Source organism: Diadema antillarum, unplaced genomic scaffold (genome assembly GCF_040938485.1).
Source record: "Diadema antillarum isolate AM-2024a unplaced genomic scaffold, OU_Dant_1.0 seq00000229_RagTag, whole genome shotgun sequence".
Taxonomy (NCBI): domain Eukaryota; kingdom Metazoa; phylum Echinodermata; class Echinoidea; order Diadematoida; family Diadematidae; genus Diadema; species Diadema antillarum.
Window position 1 is genome coordinate 25,529 of NW_027271279.1, and position 23,566 is coordinate 49,094.

A 23,566-nucleotide genomic window follows, 5' to 3' on the forward strand; every position below is an offset into this window, starting at 1 on the left:
ATTTCGAGGATGCTGAATCCGAATCTGGATGATTCACCTTGAGATATTCAAGATGGCTGCCAAAATGGCCGCCAAAACGGAAATTCTTATGTATTTCCTTCTTATAAATGGTGAGAAATTGATAACAATTGATGGTTTTATTCTTATCTTATTTTTGACTGAAAGATTTCAAGTTTTCGTCAATGGCACAGTTTGAACTTGCTGTATGATACAGTGAAACCAGCTCTACCGGATATCTTTCAATTGGTACGATACAAGTGTGTCAGCGGTTCATCTAAATGATATTGTGATAGTGATGTAGAGAAGATTACTGAAATTACCCAACATTACCTGTCTTAATCCATGAGCAGTTCAAATCTCTTCATCCATGAACACTCAAATTGGTTAATTGGTTTATATTGGTGGTCTAGATGACATTGTTGGAGACACGAGTTGGACATTTTTAAAGTTATGCTTCATTTTTTTTCGACAATATGATGTAACATTATGTATATATATATATATATATATATATATATATATATATATTAGAAACACACAAGAGGGGATGGACAAATCACAGGTAACGCGCTGTTAAAAAAAAACTGAATAAAAAACCAAACGACAACATGTAAGGTGATAGTTGATAATCCAGTACTTACGAATATCATAATCGCGCAGAGTGCTTTTGAAATTATCCTTATTGATATCTGCTATAGTGATCATGGATGCAACCATTTCCAATGACGTAATCAGAATATGAGACAAGTTTCATAAAAATACGAAGCGAGAGTCGTCAGAATACAAGACAAGTTTCAACACCAAATACCAGCATGCTATAATTTAATTTTACTCTATTGATAGCCGAAAAGGATTAACTTCACATCTGTGAAGCCATATTGGCGACCACAAGCATTATTAACAATTATGCATAAAGGAATTTTCAGTCGTATATTTGTGTTTGTACGTTTCAGTATGATGTCAATATCACTTTTTTTTTTCCAGTACGTGTTAAAGTTCCGTTTGAGACATATCGAAATATCTCAGTATATTACAATATCATTGTGACAGTCATTTTGGATGCCAAAAACTTTTGGCTGATTTGACAAATCCGCTCAACTGAGTTGAATGTTAGAATACGAATTATTGCTTTTCACCCTGGGTTTAATCCCCCGCTTCGCGTTAGAGCACAATATTTCACCATTTAAGTATAAGAAAATGTTAAGGAGTTTCCGCTTATACAGGACATTTATAGATGTCTCAAAACCTTCAAAGACCTTCAGCACCCTCGAAATAGGGTAAAACCATCAATTTATTTTAAAATGTTCACCATTAAGAAAAAATATATTAACATTTGGAATTTCAGCCACTTATTTTTGCTGTCATCTTGGACGTCTAAAAACCCTAAAGAATGGACAAATTTAAACAACCAAGTTTCGAGAGTCACTGTGCTGAATAGGGTCTAAAATTTTCCAATTTTTGACAGTTATTTTGGTGGTCATCTTGGACATCTCAAAACCCTAAAAAAGAACACGAATGTTGCATCAACCAGGTTCGGATTCAACACCCTCAAAATAGAGTAAAACTGCCAATTGTTTTCAATTTTACACCATTTAGAAGGTAATATAGGGCTTACAGGGAAAATTTCGTTTTTGACGGCCATTTGGGGGCCATTCTGCCGGCCACCTTTACTATCTCGAAACCCCAAGGAAGCAAGAGCTGTATCCTGGAGCATCAAATTCAGCAAACTCAAAATAGGGTGAAACCATCAACTGTTTTATATTTTACACCACTTAGAAGGAAATAGGGGGTCTACCTATGAATTTCCGTCTTTGGCGGTCATTTTTGGCGACCATCTTTACCATCTCTAAACCGTTAAGGATGCAAAAGTTGTACCCTGCAGCTTCGGATTCAGCACACTCAAAATAAGATAAAAACCACCAATTGCTTTCAAATTGTCACCATTTAGAAAGAAGTACATGGGAACTTCCGTTTTGGGCGACCATTTTAACGGCCATCTTGAATATCTCAAAATCTTCAACAATGCAGGAGTTGCATCATCCAGATTCGGATTCAGCACCCTCGAATTAGGGTTGAACCATCAATTGATTTCTTTTTCTCACCATTTAGAAGGAAATACATGGGAATTTCTGGTTTTAATGGGCGGCCATTTTGGCGGCCATCTTGAATATCTCAAAAACTTCATGGATGCAAGAGTTGCATCATCCAAATTCGGATACAGCACCCTCAGAATAGGGTAGAATAATCAACTATTTTCAATTTCACACCATATAGAAGGAAATACTTGGCAATTTTCGGTTTTTGGCGGCCATATTGGGGGGCCATCTTTAATATCTCAAAATCCTCAAGGATGCAAGAGTTGCATCATCCAGATTCGGATTCAGCACCCTCGAAATAGGGTAAGACCATGAATTGTTTTCAATTTCTTACTATTTAGAAGGAAATACATGGGAATTCCGGTTTTAATTGGCGGCCATTTTGGCGGCCATCTTGAATATCTCAAATATTTCATGGATGCAAGAGTTGCATCATCCAGATTCGGATTCAGCACCATCGAAATAGGGCAGAACCATCAATTGTTTCCAATTTCTCACCATTTAGAAGGAAATACATGGGATATAACGAATTTCAGGTTCTAATTGGCGGCCATTTTGGCGGCCATCTTGAATATCTCAAAAACTTCATGGATGCAAGAGTTGCATCTTCCAGATTCGGATGCAGCACCATCGAAATAGGGTAGAACCATCAATTGTTTCCAATTCCTCACCATTTGGAAGGAAATACATGGGAATTTCCGGTTCTAATTGGCAGCCATTTTGGCGGCCATCTTGAATATCTCAAAAACTTCATGGATGCAAGAGTTGCACCATCCATATTCGGATTCAGCACCCTCGAAATAGGGTAGAATAATCAATTATTTTCAATTTCACACCATTTGGAAGGAAATACGTGGGAATTTTCTGTTTGGGCGGCCATTTTGGGGGCCATCTTGAATATCTCAAAATCCTCAAGGATGCAAGAGTTGCATCATCCAGATTCGGATTCAGCACCCTCGAAATAGGGTGAAACCATCAATTGTTTTCAATTTCTCACCATATAGAAGGAAATACATGGGAATTTCCGGTTTGGGCGGCCATATTGGCGGCCATCTTGAATATCTCAAAACCCTCAAGGATGCAAGAGTTGCATCATCCAGATTCGGATTCAGCACCCCCAAAATTGGTTAAAACCATAAAAAAACATTGGGTGGACGGTAAAACAAGGTTCAGCCTCTGGCACCTAGACTAGGACTGATTTTGCCACAACACGCATTTCAAGCATTCATGTGCCTTGGAGTAAGAGACCAGAAGTCAGCAGAGCTCTGAAAAGGTGGTATTGATGTCCATCGTTCAGGATCATTGTAAAGCACACACTCACATACACATCATTGGTTTCCTGTGTAAAGTTCAAGTTTTGTACAGAGGGTTAAAATTTGAACAAAACCTGTAACCCAACTTTAAAATTAATCAAGGATTTAATGAAACTCATTTACGTTTTCGTATTCAAATCACCTCTACCTATAACGTGACAACTGTTCAGCTATTGCTCATACATGTATCGATGTCAGTGTTATCTGATATTTGATTAGAACTATTGAGGATCAAAAGTGGGATTTTTTTTTTTTGCAACACCTAATATAATCCATACACTGCTTCCATGTCAGCTACTAGTACACAGTATACGGCTTTAAGACAGCTAGGGTCAGTGGTACATGTAGTCTTTTTGGCGCAGACTCCTTTACGATCGACAAGAGTTTGTGTCTGCACACTGGGTCGATCTACAAAGCTATACAACCATGGAGCTACATTGATACATGTAAAGTAACTCCATGCTACAACGGAGTCCGTTGTAAGCTCCATGTTGTAGATCCGTATGGTCCATCCAACCATGGAGCTGTACACAACAGGGCACGGCCGTTGAAGCTTGTCAGCCCTGAAAAGTTGTCAGTTTCTGGCAATTCCATAAGCCTATAGACCTATCAGTGACAGCCAGACACCAGAGCTTCAATCAAAACCAAGGATTTTACTGAATTTGTCAGAGACTGACAACTTGTCAGAGGTGACAACTTTCATGAAACTGTACCCTGTTGTAGCTCTACATGATCCAACCGAGCAGAGGCTGCGATACATTGTAGGTAAACTACGTGGGAAAAGGTCCTAAGTCAGATAGCAACTCCCGGAAAGTGGATTTGGATTACATCGGTAGGCCTACATGTGCATTGTACAATGTACATGTATGTACTTCTATTTCTGTACGAGGAACGGGGAACGGGGACCGGTGAAATAGGTGAAGGCTCAAAAGGTCTGCGCAAACAAAGCATGCCAGACACGGTCGGGTGACTACTATTGTGCTACCTTGGGACTGCATGCGTTCATCGCATCAGACTACGGAAAGCAGGACCATTCTTGATTCGAAGAGAGTCGTTGTAAAATCAAGGTGTCAGAAAAGGTGAACATGACTAGTACTCTAAACATGCATCACAGCTGCCAGATCGTCGTGTTTCTAATGCGTTTTTATGGAATTTTCAGCGCCAATATCCTGATGTCCAACATGTACGGTGAAGGGAGTCATTTTTTGGCTGGTGCCTCGATCGCAGAAGCCTTGGTTCGTCGAGGACACAACGTGACGAGCCTCATTAGCCGAGCCTACGATCAGCGGGCGAGCGATTCCCAGTTCTCGTACATGAAGTTCGTCATCTTTGAGCATCGTAACAAGTCCATGGAGGAGGTTCGGTACACCTTCACACGTTTTAACGCTCTAGCGTTCGAAGATCCTTCTCGCCAGTTCGTAGAATTGTCTCCGTTTCTTGAGAACATGTCGCAGGATTGCAGAGGTATCATCACGAATGCATCGATGTTGATGAGCCTGAGAGATATCGATACAATTGTAATGGACACCACTTGGCCCTGCGGTTTACTGATCAGGCGGGTCTTGGAGCGAGACTTCAACAGAGACATAAAATTAGTTACCTTCAATCCATTTACACCACAAGCAATGATAATGTACGTGTGTGGAACGAGCTATCATCCCGCCTTCCAACCAGAAAATGGTCTCGGGTTCACTGATAGCATGACTTTTTTCCAAAGGTTCCTCAACACCATGCAAAGCATCGCGTACTTTATCCTGGTAAAATACGTATCCCTAGGCAAATACATGCAGCTAGCCAGAGATGTCGGCCTTGACGACTCGAGGTTTGAAATATGGAACGTACACAAGGAGTATGATCTTCACTTGCTAAGTTTTGATTTTGCCACCGAGTTCTCATTTCCGCTGAACCCAAACTTCATACCCATTGGGGGCCTAACAGCCCGGCCGGCGAAACAGCTCAGCGAGGTATGGTTAAGGATTTAATTACCCCGAAATGCTCCCACCAGCAGGTGTGTGTGTGTGTGTGTGTGTGTACTGTTGTATCAGCTACAGCATTTATAAGAGCCTGTGGATAATTATAGTTCTATTTGAATTTAATTTGGGATTAATATTCAGTGAAGTCAACTTGAAATGGAGAGGATATGTTCTTTGAAGCAAACTTTAATTGTGAAATAACACATTGTATGTAGCAAGAGGCAACGCCCTTCAGTTTGTTTTGTTTTTGTCTTTTTTCTGCAGCACACAAAACTCAAAAGAAAGCATTCTCTGAGACTCCTTATTTTTTTTCTCTTCGTTCCATCCATTTTCACTTCGTTTCATATTTTCTCCTTGTTCCATCATTTGCATATTTCTTCCTTTATTTCTTTGCATCTGCTCAATAATCCTTAACAACTTACTCCAAAACCCACTCTCACAATTCTTTCATATCTCTCTCATCTTTTGTTCTTTGCAGGACCTCGAAAGCTTCATGCAGAGCTCTGGTGACGATGGCGTCATTTTATTCTCCCTCGGGACGTACTTTTCGGAGGCCGTTATTCGGACCAGGCCGGAGATTGCCGAAATGTTCGCCACAGCCTTCGGCCGGCTGCAACAGAAAGTCATATGGCAAACAAAACACGTGGTTAACTTCACACTGCCGTCTAACGTGATGAGACTGCCATGGACACCTCAAAATGATATCTTGGGTGAGAAAAGAGTCTGGAAATATAAGCCCTTTTTACACTTGTGTTTCTTAACCCCGGACTTTCTCTGACCCAGGACTATCGTTAGTCCCGTACCAATTTTTTCAGCTTTTTACACTGGCCAATTAGTCCCGTACTATCTCTTGTCCGGGGCTAAGGAGAAAACTGACCTTTTTACACTCGTATTTCTTAGCCCCGGACTTTCCAAACCACATGAATATTCATGATTACGCTGTGCACTGTACACGTACACGCACGCACCGGCAGCACTTGATTACCTCGTGTCTGATTGGTCAGTGGGGGTCGGACTTCGTCTCCGTCGCTTAGCCCCGGAGTATTTTTTCGTTCTGTTTATACTCACTTGCTTGGCACCGCAATTGCGGTGCTAACCCTGCTATTTTGCAGGGCCAGATAGTACGGGATTATCGGTGGGGCTAGCCCACAAAAACGAGTGTAAACAGAAAGTGGGCTAAGTATAGTCCCGTACAAACGGCTAAGCCCCCCCCCCCTTAGCCCCACCGTTGGTACGGGACTAAGCAAAAATTTACAAGTGTAAAAAGCCCTTTAGTGGGCACCTTCATGTTAAAACTCAGTACGTCAGAGTTTTTTTGTTGCTTCTTTTCACTCCCGACAAGAATTGATTGGTATTGTGTACTTTGCATTCGAATTGTATTCTGTGTTTCACACCACGCCATTAAAATGCTGCTTTATGAGAAAGACAAATGCATCTTTATTTTTTGAAGTCGTGGAAAGAAGTTGTCGACCTCTTCCCTTCCGATGCCATTTATGCTTATAATGTCATTTTCAATATCCGATCAGCAGGGTTTATTTACTGATAAATATGACATGTATAATAATGTCCGATACAGTATTAGTAATATGTTAGTTATCATTGTCAGTCATCTCTGTAAGATGTGTGTGTGTGTGTGTGTGTGAGTGTGTATAGTAGATGAGATTATCATCGCATTTCCGTTAACTCTAACACAATTAGAGAGTTAATTGTAGCCGTATATGGAAGCATTATAAAAAAAACACCACATACATAACAAAAATACATGAGCAATGACTAAACAACCAAATTTTCCCATCACGGCATCTCGGCACATAGGTCACCCGAAGACCAGTGTGTTTCTCTACCACGGCGGGAATAACGGTTTCCAGGAGGCCTGCTACCACGGGGTACCTCTCGTGGTCTTTCCTCTCCATGGTGATCAGTATGACGTTGGAGCGAGGGTGGAGAAGAGAGGAATCGGGCGACAATTAGACAAGAGATATCTAACTGCTGACAACATTTATGAAGCCCTGAATGACGTCATCAATAATCCAAAGTGAGTTGCACGCAGGTGTAAATTCGAATACGCGACCTCATTTACGGTGCAACAAAACAACAACAATATTTTTTGTTCTCACAGTTTTAAATTTTTCATCTATAATCTAAGTTATAACATTATTATCAATTCGGTACGTACAGATGTATTAAAGGAAACCCATACCAAAGAGAAATGTAGATTGAGTGAAAGCGGAAACATTAGTAGAACACATCAATGAAAGTTTGAGGAAATTGGACAATCGACCCAAAAGTTATGAATTTGTAATGTTTTGGTGTTAGAACTGCTAGATAAGGAGACCACTAGAGTTTATGACGTCATGTATGGACAACAATGTAGAAAATATAGAGGGATTTCCATGAAAAAAAAATCATTTTCCTCATCCAGCGGTTCGAACACCAAACCTTTAAAAATTCATAACTTTTGCATCGATTGTCCGATCTTCCTCAAACTTTAACTGATGTGTTCTACTCATGTTGCTGCTTTCACTCACTTCACATTTCTCTTTGGGTTTGGGTTTCCTTTAATATAAGCACACTGGTTGCGTGGAAGATCACAAAATATGAAGGAAAAACGTCCACAACAGGACAACTGCGTAAAAGCACATGGAATTTCAAGATATCATAACTTTGTAATGTTCATTTTGTGTGCGTGAACTTTTGACGTTTTCGTTTAAGTAACCTTTGATACCAGACCTACTGTTTGTTGTATTTTATAGTCATTTACTGAAGTGAGCTCGAACATCGAAAGGAATAGAAATTGAAGATGCTCACTGGATGAGAATAACATGCCAGAATCTGATTCTATGTTCTTCTGTCTGATCTTAGGTATGCCACGACGGCAAAACAAGTGTCAGCCATCATGAAAGACCAACCGTTGTCGCCCCGCGATCGAGCGGCACACTGGATTGAACACGTGATCAAATTTGGCGGGGACTATCTACGTTCAACAGGACCGGAACTGTCGATAGTCCAATATTATATGATCGATGTACTGGCGTTATATTTAATAATTTTTCTTATAATCGTAATTCTTATATTTCTCATTTTGCGCTGTGGATTTTCACTACTCTGGCGCTTGGCTTATGGATGGACCAAACAGAAAAAGGACTAACTTGCTTAGTGTCACCGTATATATAAATTTTCGGATATTTTTCTTAAGCTGACCGTATACACATGTAGCCATTGCAGGGAACAGGGAATGCATTCGCGATTGCTCCTGTCACATTATGTGACGTCAACGTGATAATATACAATTCATCTGTATCCAAAATTGAATTACTCTTGTCACAACGCAGGTTGTTTAAAAACCACAGATTACACCGGGAAATATATATATATATATATATATATATATATACATGTGTGTGTGTGTGTGTGTGTGTGTGTGTGTGTGTAGCTGGTCTTAGAGAGATGGAGAAGGACAAAAAACAACATCTTGAGTATGATTTTATTCTGTATTTTTCATAATCTTCTGCCATTGTGATACGTTAAAATTTCCACTTGAATTCATGTACATGTGCATACAGTGCCAAAAGGATTTAACAGTTGAAAGTATAATTATTATCAAAGCTATTTGCCTGTATGTATATCTCATTTCGTTGTTGAATTTGTTATGTTATAAAATGCAATATGCTACTTTGTAATCCATTTTGATGAACCTGTAGGTAATAAGACAGGAAAAAAATGTGATTTGTATACCAACAGCCATTATGGATTTTATGTTCACTGAGAAAAGCATCTGCTATATGAAATGATAATTCATGTAATTATTTATTAGACGCTCGCCAACATATCCACTTGACAACAAAGGTGTTTATTAAAGCCTAGTATGAAGCAATAATCATACAAAAAGGTTTACTTATGCATTAATACAAGGGGAAATCCAGTCCAAATATAAGTTAGTCTGATAAGAAAGAGTAAAATATTACAAGTTCAACGGTAGAATTTTGATCGAAATCGGATGGAAAATAAGAAAGTTATGACATTTTGAAGTTTTGCTATTTTTGGTGGAAACGGTTCTTAAACAGTCAATATGAACATTCAAATGCCAAAGTGAGCGTGTAATTTCCTCACAACTTACCATATTTGTACATAGAATTCTGACATCTCCTATTTTTCAATCAAATGCAATTATGCCCGAGGTTCAAATCCTTATTACATCTAACTGAGCACTATTCTGAAGTTATTCAACCAGGAATAACGTCATGTTTCAGACTTCAATGACAGAAATACTGAATTTTGGTCATATTTTGTTCATGATCAATGCAAAATTGTGAGGGTATGACATGGCTATTTCACTTATTTGCATATTCATACCCACTGTACAAGAACTGTTTTGGAGAAAATCAAACCTTCGAAATTTTATAACTTCCTCATTTTTACCGATTTCATTCGAGTCATACTTTTACCGGTGAACTCGTAAAATTTTACTTTTTTTATCAGACTAACTTATATTTGGACTGGTTTCCTCTTTAAATGTCAAGTGAGGACCATTGCTGTTACCTAGTCCACGCAAGTTTACTCTCTGAACATGAATGCAATCTTTTGTTGCGTCGGGCAAGCTCATGCACTACGTCACTTTGAAAACAGTAGAAGTGTCTCACTAATGAGAAAAAAAAAAATGGAGGTCATCATTTGTACAGAAATAATGTGCGTTTGAGCTTGTTACGAACTGGCTTATTCATTAAACGGTATAATCTGTGCTTTTTCAGTGAATATGCAATTCCTTCCAAAGCGCTAAATGACTTTTATGATTATGGTCTCTGAGTATAATCTCCAGCGAACACCACTATTGACGATATTTTTCATGACTTCGTTTATTTTGTCATATCTCGGAACCTTTATTCATTAAAGTAAACTTAAACATATAGGATTTCACAGCTTGCTTGTGGATGCAATTTGCAGACGAAAATAAAGAGTTATAGATATCATGAAGTGATTGAAATTTTGCGTCACAGCGTGGTAGTTTTGGTCTGTAAACTCAATCATATATGGTTTCTTTTTCAAGAGTCAAAGGTGTGTGTGTGTGTGTGTGTGTGTGTGTGTGTGTGTGTCAGTCTGTCAGTCTGTGTGTTGTGCGGTGGAGATCCTCCGTTCCGCTGTCACTGCATTATGTCTCTCACATCCTCAGCATGTTGATGTACACGTACATCATACAACCAACCAAATCATCGGCTTGTATTATAATCTATAATGATGATGATGATAATAATAATAATGATACATGTAATAATAACAACAATAAAAAATGATGATAATAATAACAACAACATCTCTACCCTATACATTGTATGTGCACAAAAATTATATACTCGTACGTACATACATGTGCAAATGCTATGTGAATTTTTCTGAAATATAACATAAGCTGGTAATTGGTATGAAATAAACTAATGAAATAACTGAAATGAATATGCGTTTTCGTAAGTTTGTTTGGTGGACACCGCCCCTCAAGATTACGTAATGATACCCCCTTTGGTCAGTCTATTTATGCGGTCAATGTCTCTCCTCGTAGCAGACGAACATTCGTCCATTTCAATCTTGCTGTTCGTCTAATCATGATTACATTCGGCTAGTGGAGTCAGTGGACGTCAAGATTTGTTCACTCCCCGGTAAGGACTTGTTGCTGCGGGTTTGTTTGTTTGTTGTTGTTGTTTTGTTCTTCGTCCTTGGGGAAAAAAAAATTGCCCTTCAAAGTTCACCTAGCATCAAGTTTCCGCTACAGTGACTATAGTTTGTTGGTTCAAAGTCACATAATGCAAGCCTCGCTTGGAAACCATTCGTTTTTAGATTGTGTTTGAAAGTTTGAGGAAAATCAGACACTCGATTCTAAAACTTTGATTTTGTAAAGTTTCGATGTTGGTAAGGAGACTACTATACATTCCTTGACGTCATTATGAACAACAAAATAAAGGAAATATGAATATAATTCAACATGCATTGTATTTCCACTATTCTAGAATGATAAAAGAGCTCGATTTTAACATGTATACCGGGGCCCGTTTCATAAAAACATGTCATCAGTGACAAGTTGTCATAGATGTGACAAGCTTCTAAAATCCTTGCATCTGATTGGCTGAGAGCAATTTGTCATAGAAATATGGCAGTTGTCACTGATGACAAGTTTTATGAAACGGGCCCCAGGTATAAGGAATGCGCTCTTTCCATGCTAAATGAAATTCGGTGGAATTGCTTTATTTTCCTACTATTGTTGTCCTGATGAACTGGAGTAGTCAACTTGTCCAGCAGTGACGGCACCGGTTTCCTTTTAGAGGTCACAGTTGTGTCCCATCGAAATTCCAGCAATTTCGACTTTGTCGGAGGATTTGCGAGTGTCCATTCTTTTCATTCTACACAGGAAAAATGATGGAGACAGTTCTCATTTGAATACACGGTTAATACATAAATGACGCAGCGCTTCTTTTATTTGCCGCGCCAGGACAAGGTAAATACAGACAAGAATTTCATGGCAAGGATATCCACTGTAAGCGATGGGATAAGTTTGTTCAAGGACTTATTCAGATAAGAGTACAGGAACACATTGGACCTACGAAGGTACTAGTATGCACACCTCATAGCGTAGTATTGGACCCAATGGCCCGAGTTCACGAAGGTGGTACAAATGAAACCATGGTTTAAACCATGGACAAAAACCACGGAGCGCCAAGTGTCGCATGTACTATTTCGTTACGAAATCAGTCATTTCGTCAATGAAATTATTGTTTTGAAACGAAATGTCAACATTTTGTAACTAAATAAACATTTCTTCCACGAAATTATAATTTGTTAATGAAACGGCCATTTTGTCGACGAAATGAGCAATTTCGTAACGAGATATTCCGTGCGACACTTGGCGCTCCATGGTTTTTGTCCATGTTTTAAACCATGGTTTCATTAGTACCACCTTCGTGAATTCGGGCCATTGTGTTGTAGAAATGGAAATGTCGAAAAAAAAACAACAACAATAACTAATGGAAGGAGGGCCGTGTCGTAATCGATTGTGATGGAAAGAAACCCGGCTGATGAACGCCGTTGAAAAATCTGTGAAAAGGAAACATGAAAACTTTCGGCATGCATAGCTACTTCTACGTCTTCGTGTTTTTAATGAATGTAGCCGGAGTTTTCGGCGCCAATATCGTGATGTCGAACATGTACGGTGAAGGCAGCCATTTTTTGGCAGGTGCCTCGATCGCAGAAGCCTTGGTTCGTCGAGGACACAACGTGACGAGCCTCATTAGCCGAGCCTACGATCAGCGGGCGAGCGATCCCCAGTTCTCGTACATGAAGTTCGCCATCTTCGAGCATCGTAACAAGTCCATGGAGGAGGTTCGGTACACCTTCAAGCGTTTCAACGCGCTAGCGTTTGTTGATCCTTCTCGCCAGATTATGGAATTGTCTCCGTTTCTGGTGAACATGTCCAAGGATTGCAGAGATATTGTCACGAACGAATCGATGTTGATGCGTCTAAAAGATACTGATACTATCGTCATGGACATCACATGGCCCAGAGACTCCAACCCCAAGCACCTTCTGATCTGGAGATTCTCCCGCCTGAAACCCCTAGCAAACGGGAGACTTCAACTTGGTGTGCGCAAAGCGCACATCACGGGGTCCAGGGCCCTGGTAGCTCTATCGTTCTGGATGCTCTCTCGTGCTATCTAAGGCATATTTTTAAACATACGATGGCAATGAGTAAGAAATAATTTCAAGCGGGAGACACAGAGCTAGGGCGGGAGAAATCGAATCTCAAGCGGGAGAACGGGAGATTTTGCAAAAATGGGCTTTCGGCGGGAGATCTTCTGTCGATAGATTTTCAATAAAAATCAAATAAAGGGGTTTATGAATCCGTTAAATCTGACTATACACCGCGAGTGTGTTATCCCATGATTTGCTATTAAACAAGAGTTTCAACTCCCCTCATTCAATAGTTCAATGAAATTGAATTCATTTCATTTCTGTCTGATTTTGTTACGCAGCTGTGTTCATTAAATACCAACGAACAATAAAGATATTCAAAAAGCATTCTATATTCAACTCAGAGGCTATACTTATACGTACACTGTTCATGAATGATAATAAGAATACAATAACCCAAAGATTCTTTTGTCAAAACTGCTAACGAATAGCTTCACTGCATGATTGCATATGAATTCATATTATATCTTTTTAAGTTCTATTTTTTTTTGAAGTGAAGTCCATGTGCCATTTTATATTCAAAGCTGTACTTTTATACTCATGAAATATACAGCTTGATTTATGTCTCGAATTATATGTGTATTAGCACTGAGGTAAGACTCGCTGTTTTTTCCAGAATCACGGCAAATGTTAATTGTATTCATTTGATAAGAACTGTCGATTCATTGAAATTATGATTATCTTTCTGTTGTCTGAAAGCAATATTGATAATACAATATCTTAAAATCTATCAACGTCAGCTCATGCATGGCTGCCAGTGATTTACATGTACATAAGCCTAATTGTTTTGCCAATAATTCATTATAGAGAAGTCTTTCAGGTATATTTATAGAAAAAAAATCCATATATATATATATATATATATATATATATATATATATATATATGTATGAAGAGTCTGTTCGCAAAAACCGATAAGTCCATACGTGCCAAATGGAGATATTTGCGAGTAAAGGTCTAGAAAAAAAAGAGAATAATAAGAAATGGTTTGCTTCTTTTGATCATAACTTCAAAAATATACCTTTATAATAGTGACCAATATATCATTCAAAAGGTATTATTTTGTACTTTATGACAGAGACCGCACTTCAAAATCTTCAAAAATGGACTTATCGGTTTTTGCGAACAAACTCTTCATATATATATATATATATATATATATATATATGTATATATATAATATGTATATGAAAGTTATGAATTGTTAAAGTTTAGTGCCGTTATCGCTGGAAAAAGAGACTTCTTCACTTCATCACTTCACCATGGGCAAAAATGAGAAGAAAATATGAATAAAATTCAACACATTTTCACGTTTCTTTAGTAGCATTATGAAAGAGCGCATGACTTACCTCTCACAGAAAGCAGGGTAACTAGTATTACCCTTGGCATATGTCAGTATACAACGAGTCGATGAAATGTGTACTCTTCATGGAAAAATTAGATTAAATAGAATTCTCATGGTATTTTCTTTATGTCATTGTCTGCAATGACGTCACGAACTGTCGTAGTCTTCTGGTACAGCGATGACAACATCGAAACTTTAAAAATTCATAGGGTTTTTTTTAGATTATTGTTCAATTTTCCTCAAACTTTCATTAATGTTATCTTTGCGTCTTTCACTCAATCCACATTTATATTTGAGTTTTGGTTGCTGTTAGGGGGTTATACAGTTGTGCCCCATCAAAATTCTCGCATGTTCGACTCTTTTTTACGCTTCCAGATCTGCACGGAGGATTCGCGAGCCTCCAGACAAATAAGACGGTTCTCATTATATAAGACATGGGTAGTCCATGACCGACACAGTGTGTCTTTTAGGACAGAGATAGTACAGAGTAAACACAGGCAAGCATTTTATGGCGAGGATGTCCATTGTAATCGATTGGTGCCGGGTTTGTTAAAAGGTTTATCCAGATAAGGGTATCGCCAGATATTTGGCCTATAGGAAAATGTGTAGTAGAAATGGAGAAGTCTACAAAAAGCTGGACGACGGGCGGTGTCGTAAATCGATTGTGACAGAAATAAGCTGTTCGATGAGCGCTGTCGACAAAAAAAAATTGTGTGATGTGGAGACATGAAAACTTTCAGCATGCACAACTACTTTTGCGTTTTCGTGTTTTTGATGGGTGTCGCCGACGTTTTCGGTGCCAATATCGTTATGTCCAACATGTACGGTGAAGGGAGTCATTTTTTGGCTGGTGCCTCCATCGCAGAAGCCTTAGTTCGTCGTGGACACAACGTGACGAGCCTCATTAGCCGAGCCTACGATCAGCGGGCGAGTGATCCCCAGTTCTCGTACATGACGTTTGCCATCTTCGAGCATCGTAACAAGTCCATGGAGGAGGTTCGGTACACCTTCAAGCGTTTCAACACGCTAGCGTTTGTTGATCCTACTCGCCAGATTATGGAATTGTCTCCGTTTCTGGTGAACATGTCCAAGGATTGCAGAGATATTGTCACAGACGAATCGATGTTGATGCGTCTAAAAGATACTGATACTATCGTCATGGACATCACTTGGCCTTGTGCCGCGGTGATCAGACGGGTGTTAGAGCGTAAATTCCACAAGGACATCAAATTAGTGTCGTTAAATCCATTCACACCACAAGGAATGTCTATCTTCATGTTTGGAACGAGTTTCAACCCTTCCTACCAATCAGAAATGGGCCTCGGCTTTACGGATGCCATGACATTTTCGCAGAGATTCTTAAATACCTTGCAATGCGTCGGGTTTTATATCTTAATGAAATATAAGTCACTGCAAAATTACATGCAGCTAGCAAGAGACATTGGCTTGGACGAATCCAGGTTTGACGCGTGGAGCTATTACAAGGAGTTTGATCTAAACTTGTTAAGTTCGGATTTTTCCACCGAGTTCTCGTTCCCGTTGAACCCAAATTTCATACCCGTGGGCGGCCTAACGGCCCGGCCGGCGAAGCAGCTCAGTGAGGTACGGTTAAAGACGTGTTATCCCGAACAGTAATAATATCCATGTTGACCAAGTACTAAACCCTGACTAACAAGCACTTTGATGATAATCATCAGGCCTCAAATATAAATCATTACAGTCAATATTCAAAAGTACCTAAAACTGCCGAACAAATATGGTTTTGTCGAGTATTGTTTAGTACCATGTCAGAAGAAAAGTGCAGTTAATGGTTCACGATAACACATTTTCTGTCATTATGTTACCTAAATTTAGACCCTATACTTATTTCTTATACACCTACATGTACTGACATGTGTTCAGAAATTCCAAACTTTCATATTTTATAGTTCATCCATAGCTCTATGGCACTATACTCGATACACGTGCAACCATATTGCTTGTCAGATTGGGTGATTATTTAACTTTTCCTACTGGTTTGTAAAAGAACAATAATGCATGCAATAAAAATCGTCTCATTACTCAGATTCCAGTGGAAGAAGGTGGAAGGCCTGTAGGTTACGAGGCGACGAAATAATTGCCTCATCTTTCCCCCTCTCACACGTCTTTTGTCTCTACTATTCATTGCGTAGGAACTCGAAAAAATCGTGCAGAGTTCTGGTGACGATGGCGTCATTTTATTCTCCCTCGGGACGTACTTCTCCGAGGCCGTCACTCGGACCAAACCGGAGATTGCCGAAATGTTCGTCACAGCCTTCGGCCGGTTGCCACAAAAAGTCATCTGGCAGACCAAAGACGTCGGGAACCTGAAGCTGCCGTCGAACGTGTTGACGACACCTTGGGTTCCTCAAAACGATTTGCTGGGTAAGAAAAACTATGGGCACAGTTCTGCTCCAGAGTCACCGTGGCATAGTGGATAATACTCCTGATTCCCGATCAGTGGACCCGAGTTCTGGTCCAGTGCAGTGCTTATACGTCCTTGGACAAAATGATTATCACCCACGATTTCCCTCTCGACACAGGTGTATATAAACGGGTACCTGATTACTTTCTCTTACAAGATACGATTTGTATCATGAACATAGAATTTGAATGCAAAAGTCCATCAATAATTGTCACATGTTTAAAGGACTGTTTTATGAGGGTGAAAGAAATGTCTTCATCTGCGTGTAGTAGATTGTACAGTAGTCATCTTACAATTGCTTTGCCCTCGAAACAACCTTCATTGTCATTCCTCAATAGCACTTGAGGGAACGAGTTAAGGAATCCTGTGGTTATGATTTCCAGCTTTATGCTGCGCCAACCCTGCTGGAAAAAACACGGCGTTCCACAGTGTGTCCACAGTGTGTCCACAGTGTGTCCACAGTGTGTCCACAGTGTGTCTGCATAGCTGACTATATTTGAAAGTGCTTGAACTTAACAGTGTAAAGATGATTTCACACTGTGGTGTGATTTTTTTACATTGTGTTGACATGTTAGGTCCAAATGTTCTGTTTCACACTGTGGATGATTCGTATTGTGTTTGCAAAGTGAAACGCTCGAATTTTACGATGTGAAGAGATTTCACACTGTGTACACACATTGTTTCTCATCGCGTTTCACACTGTGGAACACTATGTTCTTTCAAGCAGGAAACGTGTATCAGATATATTCTTTTTTTTCCACCACTATTATTTCTTGCACCACAAGTGGTAAGAATTGCAGTAAAAGGCAACATCATATGAAAACAAATCGTTTTGAGCGCCACGATTTTCCTTTCCTGACTCTGGTAACGAAGGCCACCCAAAGACCAGAGTGTTTCTCTACCACGGCGGGAATAACGGTTTCCAGGAGGCCTGCTACCACGGGGTACCTCTCGTGGTCTTTCCTCTCCAAGGCGACCAGTACGACATTGGAGCGAGAGTGGAGAAGAGAGGAATCGGACGACAGCTTGACAAGATGCATCTGACTGCTGAGAACATTTATGAAGCTCTGTATGACGTCATCAACGATCCAAGGTTCGTTAAACATTGGTATACCTCTGTCATACAATGTAATAAACAATTATATCACTGACATGCTGTTATCACTATTATGATCCAAGTTAGATCATCATTTTCGAGTATGTTATAAGTCTTTATAACAAGTGTTCTGGTAAAAGACTTTAAATTTCATTTATCATGGCGATATTTCTCGAAATGAGGAAACTGTATGAAAGAAAAAAAAACACGCATTTTTGGCAGAATTACTGGAACCGCAGACGGTTCATAAAAATCCGATGTTATATGAAACACTTGCAGAATTATATCAAAAATTTTGCCAACTACATAAGTTAGAATATTATGCGATGAGATGTCTCATTTCCTCGCAATTTTGCCATCCATTTTAACACTATATCACAACATCCTGATGTGGAAATAGGTAGGCCTACTTTACAACTGTACGGTATACCGCCAGCTTGTAACTCTCTCAGCGACTTGTATGGATTAAAGCTATGATCACAAAGGTTCGTACGATCGATGCGATCGTACGAACGTCAGTGTTCTTACATATTCTGGAGTTCGTAGAGATTTGTAGAAGGGGCACAGATTCTTACGGCCTTCTTACGAATTTCGTACGAACGCTGTTTAATTCGCAAGAAAAACTTAAGACCTTCTAGAGAAACGAAATGATTTTCAGTTATAAAATGGCCCTAGAATTTGTATGTTTTTCGTAAGAATGCCTTGAGTTATTCTTTCGTCAGACTTACTCACTGCACTCTCAAGTCCTTCGTAAGAAGATTTTACAATTTTTTGTGTATATTTAGACGGGGTTGTTAAAAAGACGCTGCCGTGTCCTGTCGAAAATTGTCCTCCATCTCTTCTTCGTAATCTTCAAACTCCTCCTCCCTGTCACTTCTGATGTCCGTCATGTCTTCCTGAGGTTGTTGCTCCAACTCTCCACCTCTCGCGCCTTCCTCCTCATCTCCCTCCTTTCATTTCTTGCCCTTCTCCCTTTTCCCTTTGATTGCCTTCCCTTTTGGTCCAATTTTTAACAGAGATGGTTTCTGGTCGAACACTTTGAACAGAGTGAGGATTTGAACTCAACAGTTGCACAAATTGTGTACCTACGTCTAAGGGTGGGATTTCACGGAGCACGCGAACGATTTGCGAATGACGCGAATGGCAAAATCCAGCATTCGCATTTTAGTCTGCAAAAGATCGCCAAACAAACGTGAGGGTTCGGAAGCGTCGTCAATTGTTCGCGAATGTCGTTTTTACTTCGGCGAGAATTTCAAAAAAGTTTGAAATTTCTTGCGAACCTTTTCCGCACACTTAGTCGGGATTTGCTCGTGAATTGTTCTCGAAAGTGTCTTTAAAGCTTCGTCATATGCGCAAGACCTTCGCAAGACACGCGCGATGTTCGCAAAATGTTCGTGAAACCCCAAACAGACTCCGAAACTTCGGAGAATGTCTCGCGTATGTTACGCGAAATCTGCGAAGTTTTTCCGATCATTTTACGACGTAATCGCAAACTGTTCGCGTACCTTTTGAGACATTCTCGCGAACGTTTACCGCACGTTTGCAGGATGTATGACCTATACGTTTTCTACTTATAAAAGTCTTACCATACATCTAAACATCAAACAATTATTAACAACTATAGTAACAAAAGAAATTAAAAACTAGCAAAGAGATAGGTCCTAGGGAAAAAAAATACATGTAGGCACACCATAGACAAATGAGAGGAAAAGAAAGGAGAAATAGAGTAAAGAAAAAAAAAATCAACTCAAGACAGCTTCCACCTCTCCTTGGGTACATTTTCTCCCATGATTAATGAAAATTTTTCGTTGTTCGCATTTCCGTCGCGTGTTCTTCGTGTACGTAACATGCTGTACTTTAGCAATGATGCACACGACATTCGCACATACGTCGTGGAAACTTCGCACAAATTTCGCAAGAATAGTTTTCGGCTTCATTGTCGGAAAACATTCGGAGAAAAACTTTTCCGAATGTTGGATTTTGTCATTCGCGTCCTTCGCAAATCGTTCGCGTGCTCCGTGAAATCCCACCCTTACGAGTCCCTCACGAACGCCTTACAAACTCGAAGAATTGTTCGTAAGAACACTGTACGAATCTCCGTTCGTATGGCATTCTTACAAAAGACGTAAGAGGCCTCAATAAACTACTTAAGGCGTTCTTACAGTCATCGTAAGAATTTAAGGCTTCTAGAATTGTCTCTCGACAATACATTCTTGCGTAGTTCTTACGATGTTCGTACGACGTTCGTACGGCTGCCTTACGAAGAGAGGGTTTCGTACAAAGTTAAAAAAAGATCTTGGACAAGACCATCGACCAGGCTAGGCACTTACGTACGATCTACGAACTGTCTACGAACACTGGTTTCGTACGGCCTTCTTAAGAAGATCTTACGAAATGGTCTAAGAATCGTTCGTACGGCGTTCGCAGCAGTTTTTAATGTAAAGCCCCCGTTCCACTATGCCGTTCTCGCTACGATTTGACAATTTTCTCAGGTCGGGAAGGATCGGGTAAAATCTGAGCCGATCTGGACACAGTACGATGTTAGAACGCTCTAAGTACGCTGCAGTTACGACTACCAAGTGCTTGCTACGCTCTTACTACGATGATCGGGAATTAGACATCGCGATCTCTGCCGCTGCCGGTACGCTTTAGAACGATGTAGCTACGCTGTTAGTGCGATGTTGCCGATGTTATCCGACCAATGCACGCTGTATCTACGCTCTGAACGATCTATACGATCTTATCACGCTGTTACCCCGTTCAGAGAGCTGAAAAGTGCCCGATGTGCCCCGATGTACCCCGATTCGACTGTGGGTCAGCAGTCAGTCAACTTATTAGCATGCAGAACCGAAGAAATATACTGTGGACCTCGAAGATTCATTCTTCTTTTTTTACTTTTGATTTTCAAAGTTGTTGTTGCTTCGTTATTCTCACTTTTCTTCATCAGCGAGCCCGTGCTTCTGTGCCTCCAGTGCCCTGGTTATGACCCACCATTTCCCTCTCCTCTCCCCTCCTCCCCCCCCCCCCCTTGTCCACCTCGGACTTACTACCTTCTTCACTACTATATCTTTCCATCCTCTCATCAAGTTTTTCCTTACAAGAGAGCCGCCATGTGTTTGTTAATGTGCGTCCGTATGTGTGCATATATGTGTGTATTACTCTGTCTGTCTTTTTTTTTTTTTTGCTACCGCTTAGGGAAATTTGTTGTTGTTGTTTTTTGCAATTATATATTTTTCTCTATGAGGGGACTGCATTCTAATACTACAAGCTCTGCTTTTTAGCAGTCCCCTCCATTTCCAGCAATATTTTGTATGCATTTACCACAGTGACGTAACTGTTATTTGTATCTCTGTTGATAATTTGCCTGTATCTCTTTTACAATGTTATTCTGTTCACCGCATTGTGGTATTGATTTCATGACGTCTGTGTATATGAGCGTTTCTTTGTATTTTTTATTATTTGTTTGTTGGAAGTGAAATAAATCAACTTGAACTTGAACTTGAAGAGCCTCCTCAACTCACGGTTCTTTTGCAGCAATGCATTGTATAAACAAAGACGTGCTGATTTTTCAAAGGATTTTTCTTGATGTCCTTGCTTTTATAGTCCGTCTTCCTCCAGTTGTAGATGATTTCATATTCTTCAAAATTCTGCTATGTCCTCTTCCTCCTCTTTCAGCATCACGTGCAGTCTCTCTTTCTTCGCCTTTTGGGTAGCTGCTTCGCTGCTTTCTTCTCTTCTTTTTCTTCATCTCTTCTTCTTCTTCGAAAATTACAGCTAAAATTACTTCCCGTTCTTGTGCCGATGTTACTACGCTCAGAAAGACCTTGTTACGCTCATCCCGCTGCGTTTACGCCGTCATTACGCTCTCCCCGCTGCGTTTACGCTGTCACTACGCTCTCCCCGCTTGCCGTACGATTAAAAATATGTCAATTTTGATCGGGGAGATCGGTAAGAAATTTTGAACCGGTTCAAAATTTCTTCCCGATCTGAAAAACTGCCCGCTCCAACCCCGACCTCCACACGCTGCTGCTACGATGCTTCCGATCCCCGTACGCTTTTGCCGCTCTCTCCCGATCTGCTAGATCGGGACAGATCGGGGTCCAAATCGTGATAGTGGAACGGGGGCTTAATGGTATTTGTGACCGAGCCTTTATCGTAAATCATAGACAGAGATTACAAAGATCAAGTTTTGACGAATACGTTAGCAAATACCTCCTCTGCCCCCCCCTCCCCCGAAAAAAGTAACTATTACACCAAACTATACTTTGACAACGAAAAAAAAAATCATGACGTGAACGAGATCAGTCTCTCTTTTCGATTTCATTTCACAGCTAACAAATATTCAATGGTTATGTAAAACTTATAATTTTGAGGCTTACCGATTACTTACTGATGTGGCTGCAACTATGATGATGTAATTTCTTAAAACAAGTAGAACTTCAATAGACCAGATTATCTGTAACATGTCCCATTTTCTTCTTTTTTTTCCCTTTTGCCTAAAGTTGTTACGTGATTTATCATGTAGGCCTACTCTATTTTTTAGAGTCATCTCGAATATGGAAGGAATTAAGTAAACTTCAGGATACTCATAATATGATGAGAATAGCAATGCTTGATTTGTATGTCCATTTGTCTATAGGTATGCAAGGACAGCAAAACAGGTGTCAGCAATCATGAACGACCAACCACTGTCGCCACGTGATCGAGCTGCGCACTGGATTGAACACGTGATCAAATATGGCGGAGAATATCTGCGTTCAAAAGGACCTGAGCTGTCGTTAGTCCAATATTACATGATAGACGTACTAGCGTTATATATCACCTTATTTCTTATTATGCTAATCTTCCTATTTCTCATTTTGCGTTGTGTATTGTCCCTGCTTTTGCGAATTGTTTATGGGAAGACAAAGCAGAAAAAAGAGTAATGTTTTCAAAATGTCCAACTCTCCTAACATTGTCTTAATAATTTTACCTTATAAAGATATGATCACACTTTTTCCACCCCATCGTTTCACGTCCAAGTTATATTCTGACATAACAAAATACTATTCAATGTGTCTGAAACAAAACTTAAATGGACCGTTTTACTCAATCTTGGCACAAGAGAAAGAGAGGGGGAAATGAATGTGTGTATGCCACCATCCATGCATAAAAAAGAAAGCAACAAAAAGTCTAATTTTAGGCTAAGATTAAAAAAGGGTCAACCCCAATGAATGTTGAGTTTGTATATAAATACCTAAGCAAGGCCGGCGGAACGGGTGCGGGGCTCGGGCCTCCACAAGAAACTCGACCATGGCACCAGAAGTTGCGCTGAAGGCATTTTCTTTCTTTTTGTTTTTGTTTTTTTGTTAGCTCATGAAAACCGGAAGTGCGCCCCCATCTCCTTGAAAACGTGGCGCCGGCCATGCAATACATAGTTTTTTTACCATTTTATCTATTATGAAGGCTCCCTAAATGTTATTTGCCACGGAGAGTAATAATGATATTATAAGAGATGACGAAATGAATATGAAATATTCATGAAACATTCTGCAGAGAAATTGAGGACACTCGGATAATTCATTCAAAA

At 39.9% G+C, this 23,566-nt stretch overlaps 2 protein-coding genes across 2 annotated transcripts; both read left to right on the forward strand.

The window, feature by feature from the left end:
* The first annotated feature begins 4,590 nt into the window (after positions 1-4,590).
* LOC139729238 (UDP-glucuronosyltransferase 2C1-like) lies at positions 4,591-14,870 on the forward strand. Its single transcript, XM_071640168.1, has 6 exons — positions 4,591-5,373; positions 5,861-6,092; positions 7,198-7,417; positions 8,245-8,360; positions 12,533-12,779; positions 14,834-14,870. The coding sequence occupies exons 1-6, from the start codon at positions 4,591-4,593 to the stop codon at positions 14,868-14,870; spliced, it is 1,635 nt and encodes a 544-aa protein (XP_071496269.1).
* Positions 14,871-15,232: 362 nt separating this feature from the next.
* Positions 15,233-23,311, forward strand: LOC139729239 (UDP-glucuronosyltransferase 2B20-like). Its single transcript, XM_071640169.1, has 5 exons — positions 15,233-16,082; positions 16,628-16,861; positions 17,775-17,994; positions 22,637-22,807; positions 23,239-23,311. Exons 1-5 carry the CDS (start codon positions 15,233-15,235, stop codon positions 23,309-23,311), a joined length of 1,548 nt encoding a protein of 515 aa, XP_071496270.1.
* Positions 23,312-23,566: the final 255 nt, after the last annotated feature.

What these genes read in the sequence shown, in the direction of transcription:
- LOC139729238 (XM_071640168.1), top strand. Translation starts at nt 4,591, where the DNA reads ATGTACGGTGAAGGGAGTCATTTTTTGGCTGGTGCCTCGATCGCAGAA. An exon ending in GACGTCATCAATAATCCAAA is followed by an intron (nt 7,418 to 8,244) that starts GTGAGTTGCACG and finishes GTCTGATCTTAG; the next exon opens with GTATGCCACGACGGCAAAAC. An exon ending in AAGCGTTTCAACGCGCTAGC is followed by an intron (nt 12,780 to 14,833) that starts GTTTGTTGATCC and finishes TTACGCTTCCAG; the next exon opens with ATCTGCACGGAGGATTCGCG.
- LOC139729239 (XM_071640169.1), top strand. Translation starts at nt 15,233, where the DNA reads ATGGGTGTCGCCGACGTTTTCGGTGCCAATATCGTTATGTCCAACATG. An exon ending in TCCTCAAAACGATTTGCTGG is followed by an intron (nt 16,862 to 17,774) that starts GTAAGAAAAACT and finishes CTGGTAACGAAG; the next exon opens with GCCACCCAAAGACCAGAGTG. An exon ending in TACATGATAGACGTACTAGC is followed by an intron (nt 22,808 to 23,238) that starts GTTATATATCAC and finishes TAAATACCTAAG; the next exon opens with CAAGGCCGGCGGAACGGGTG.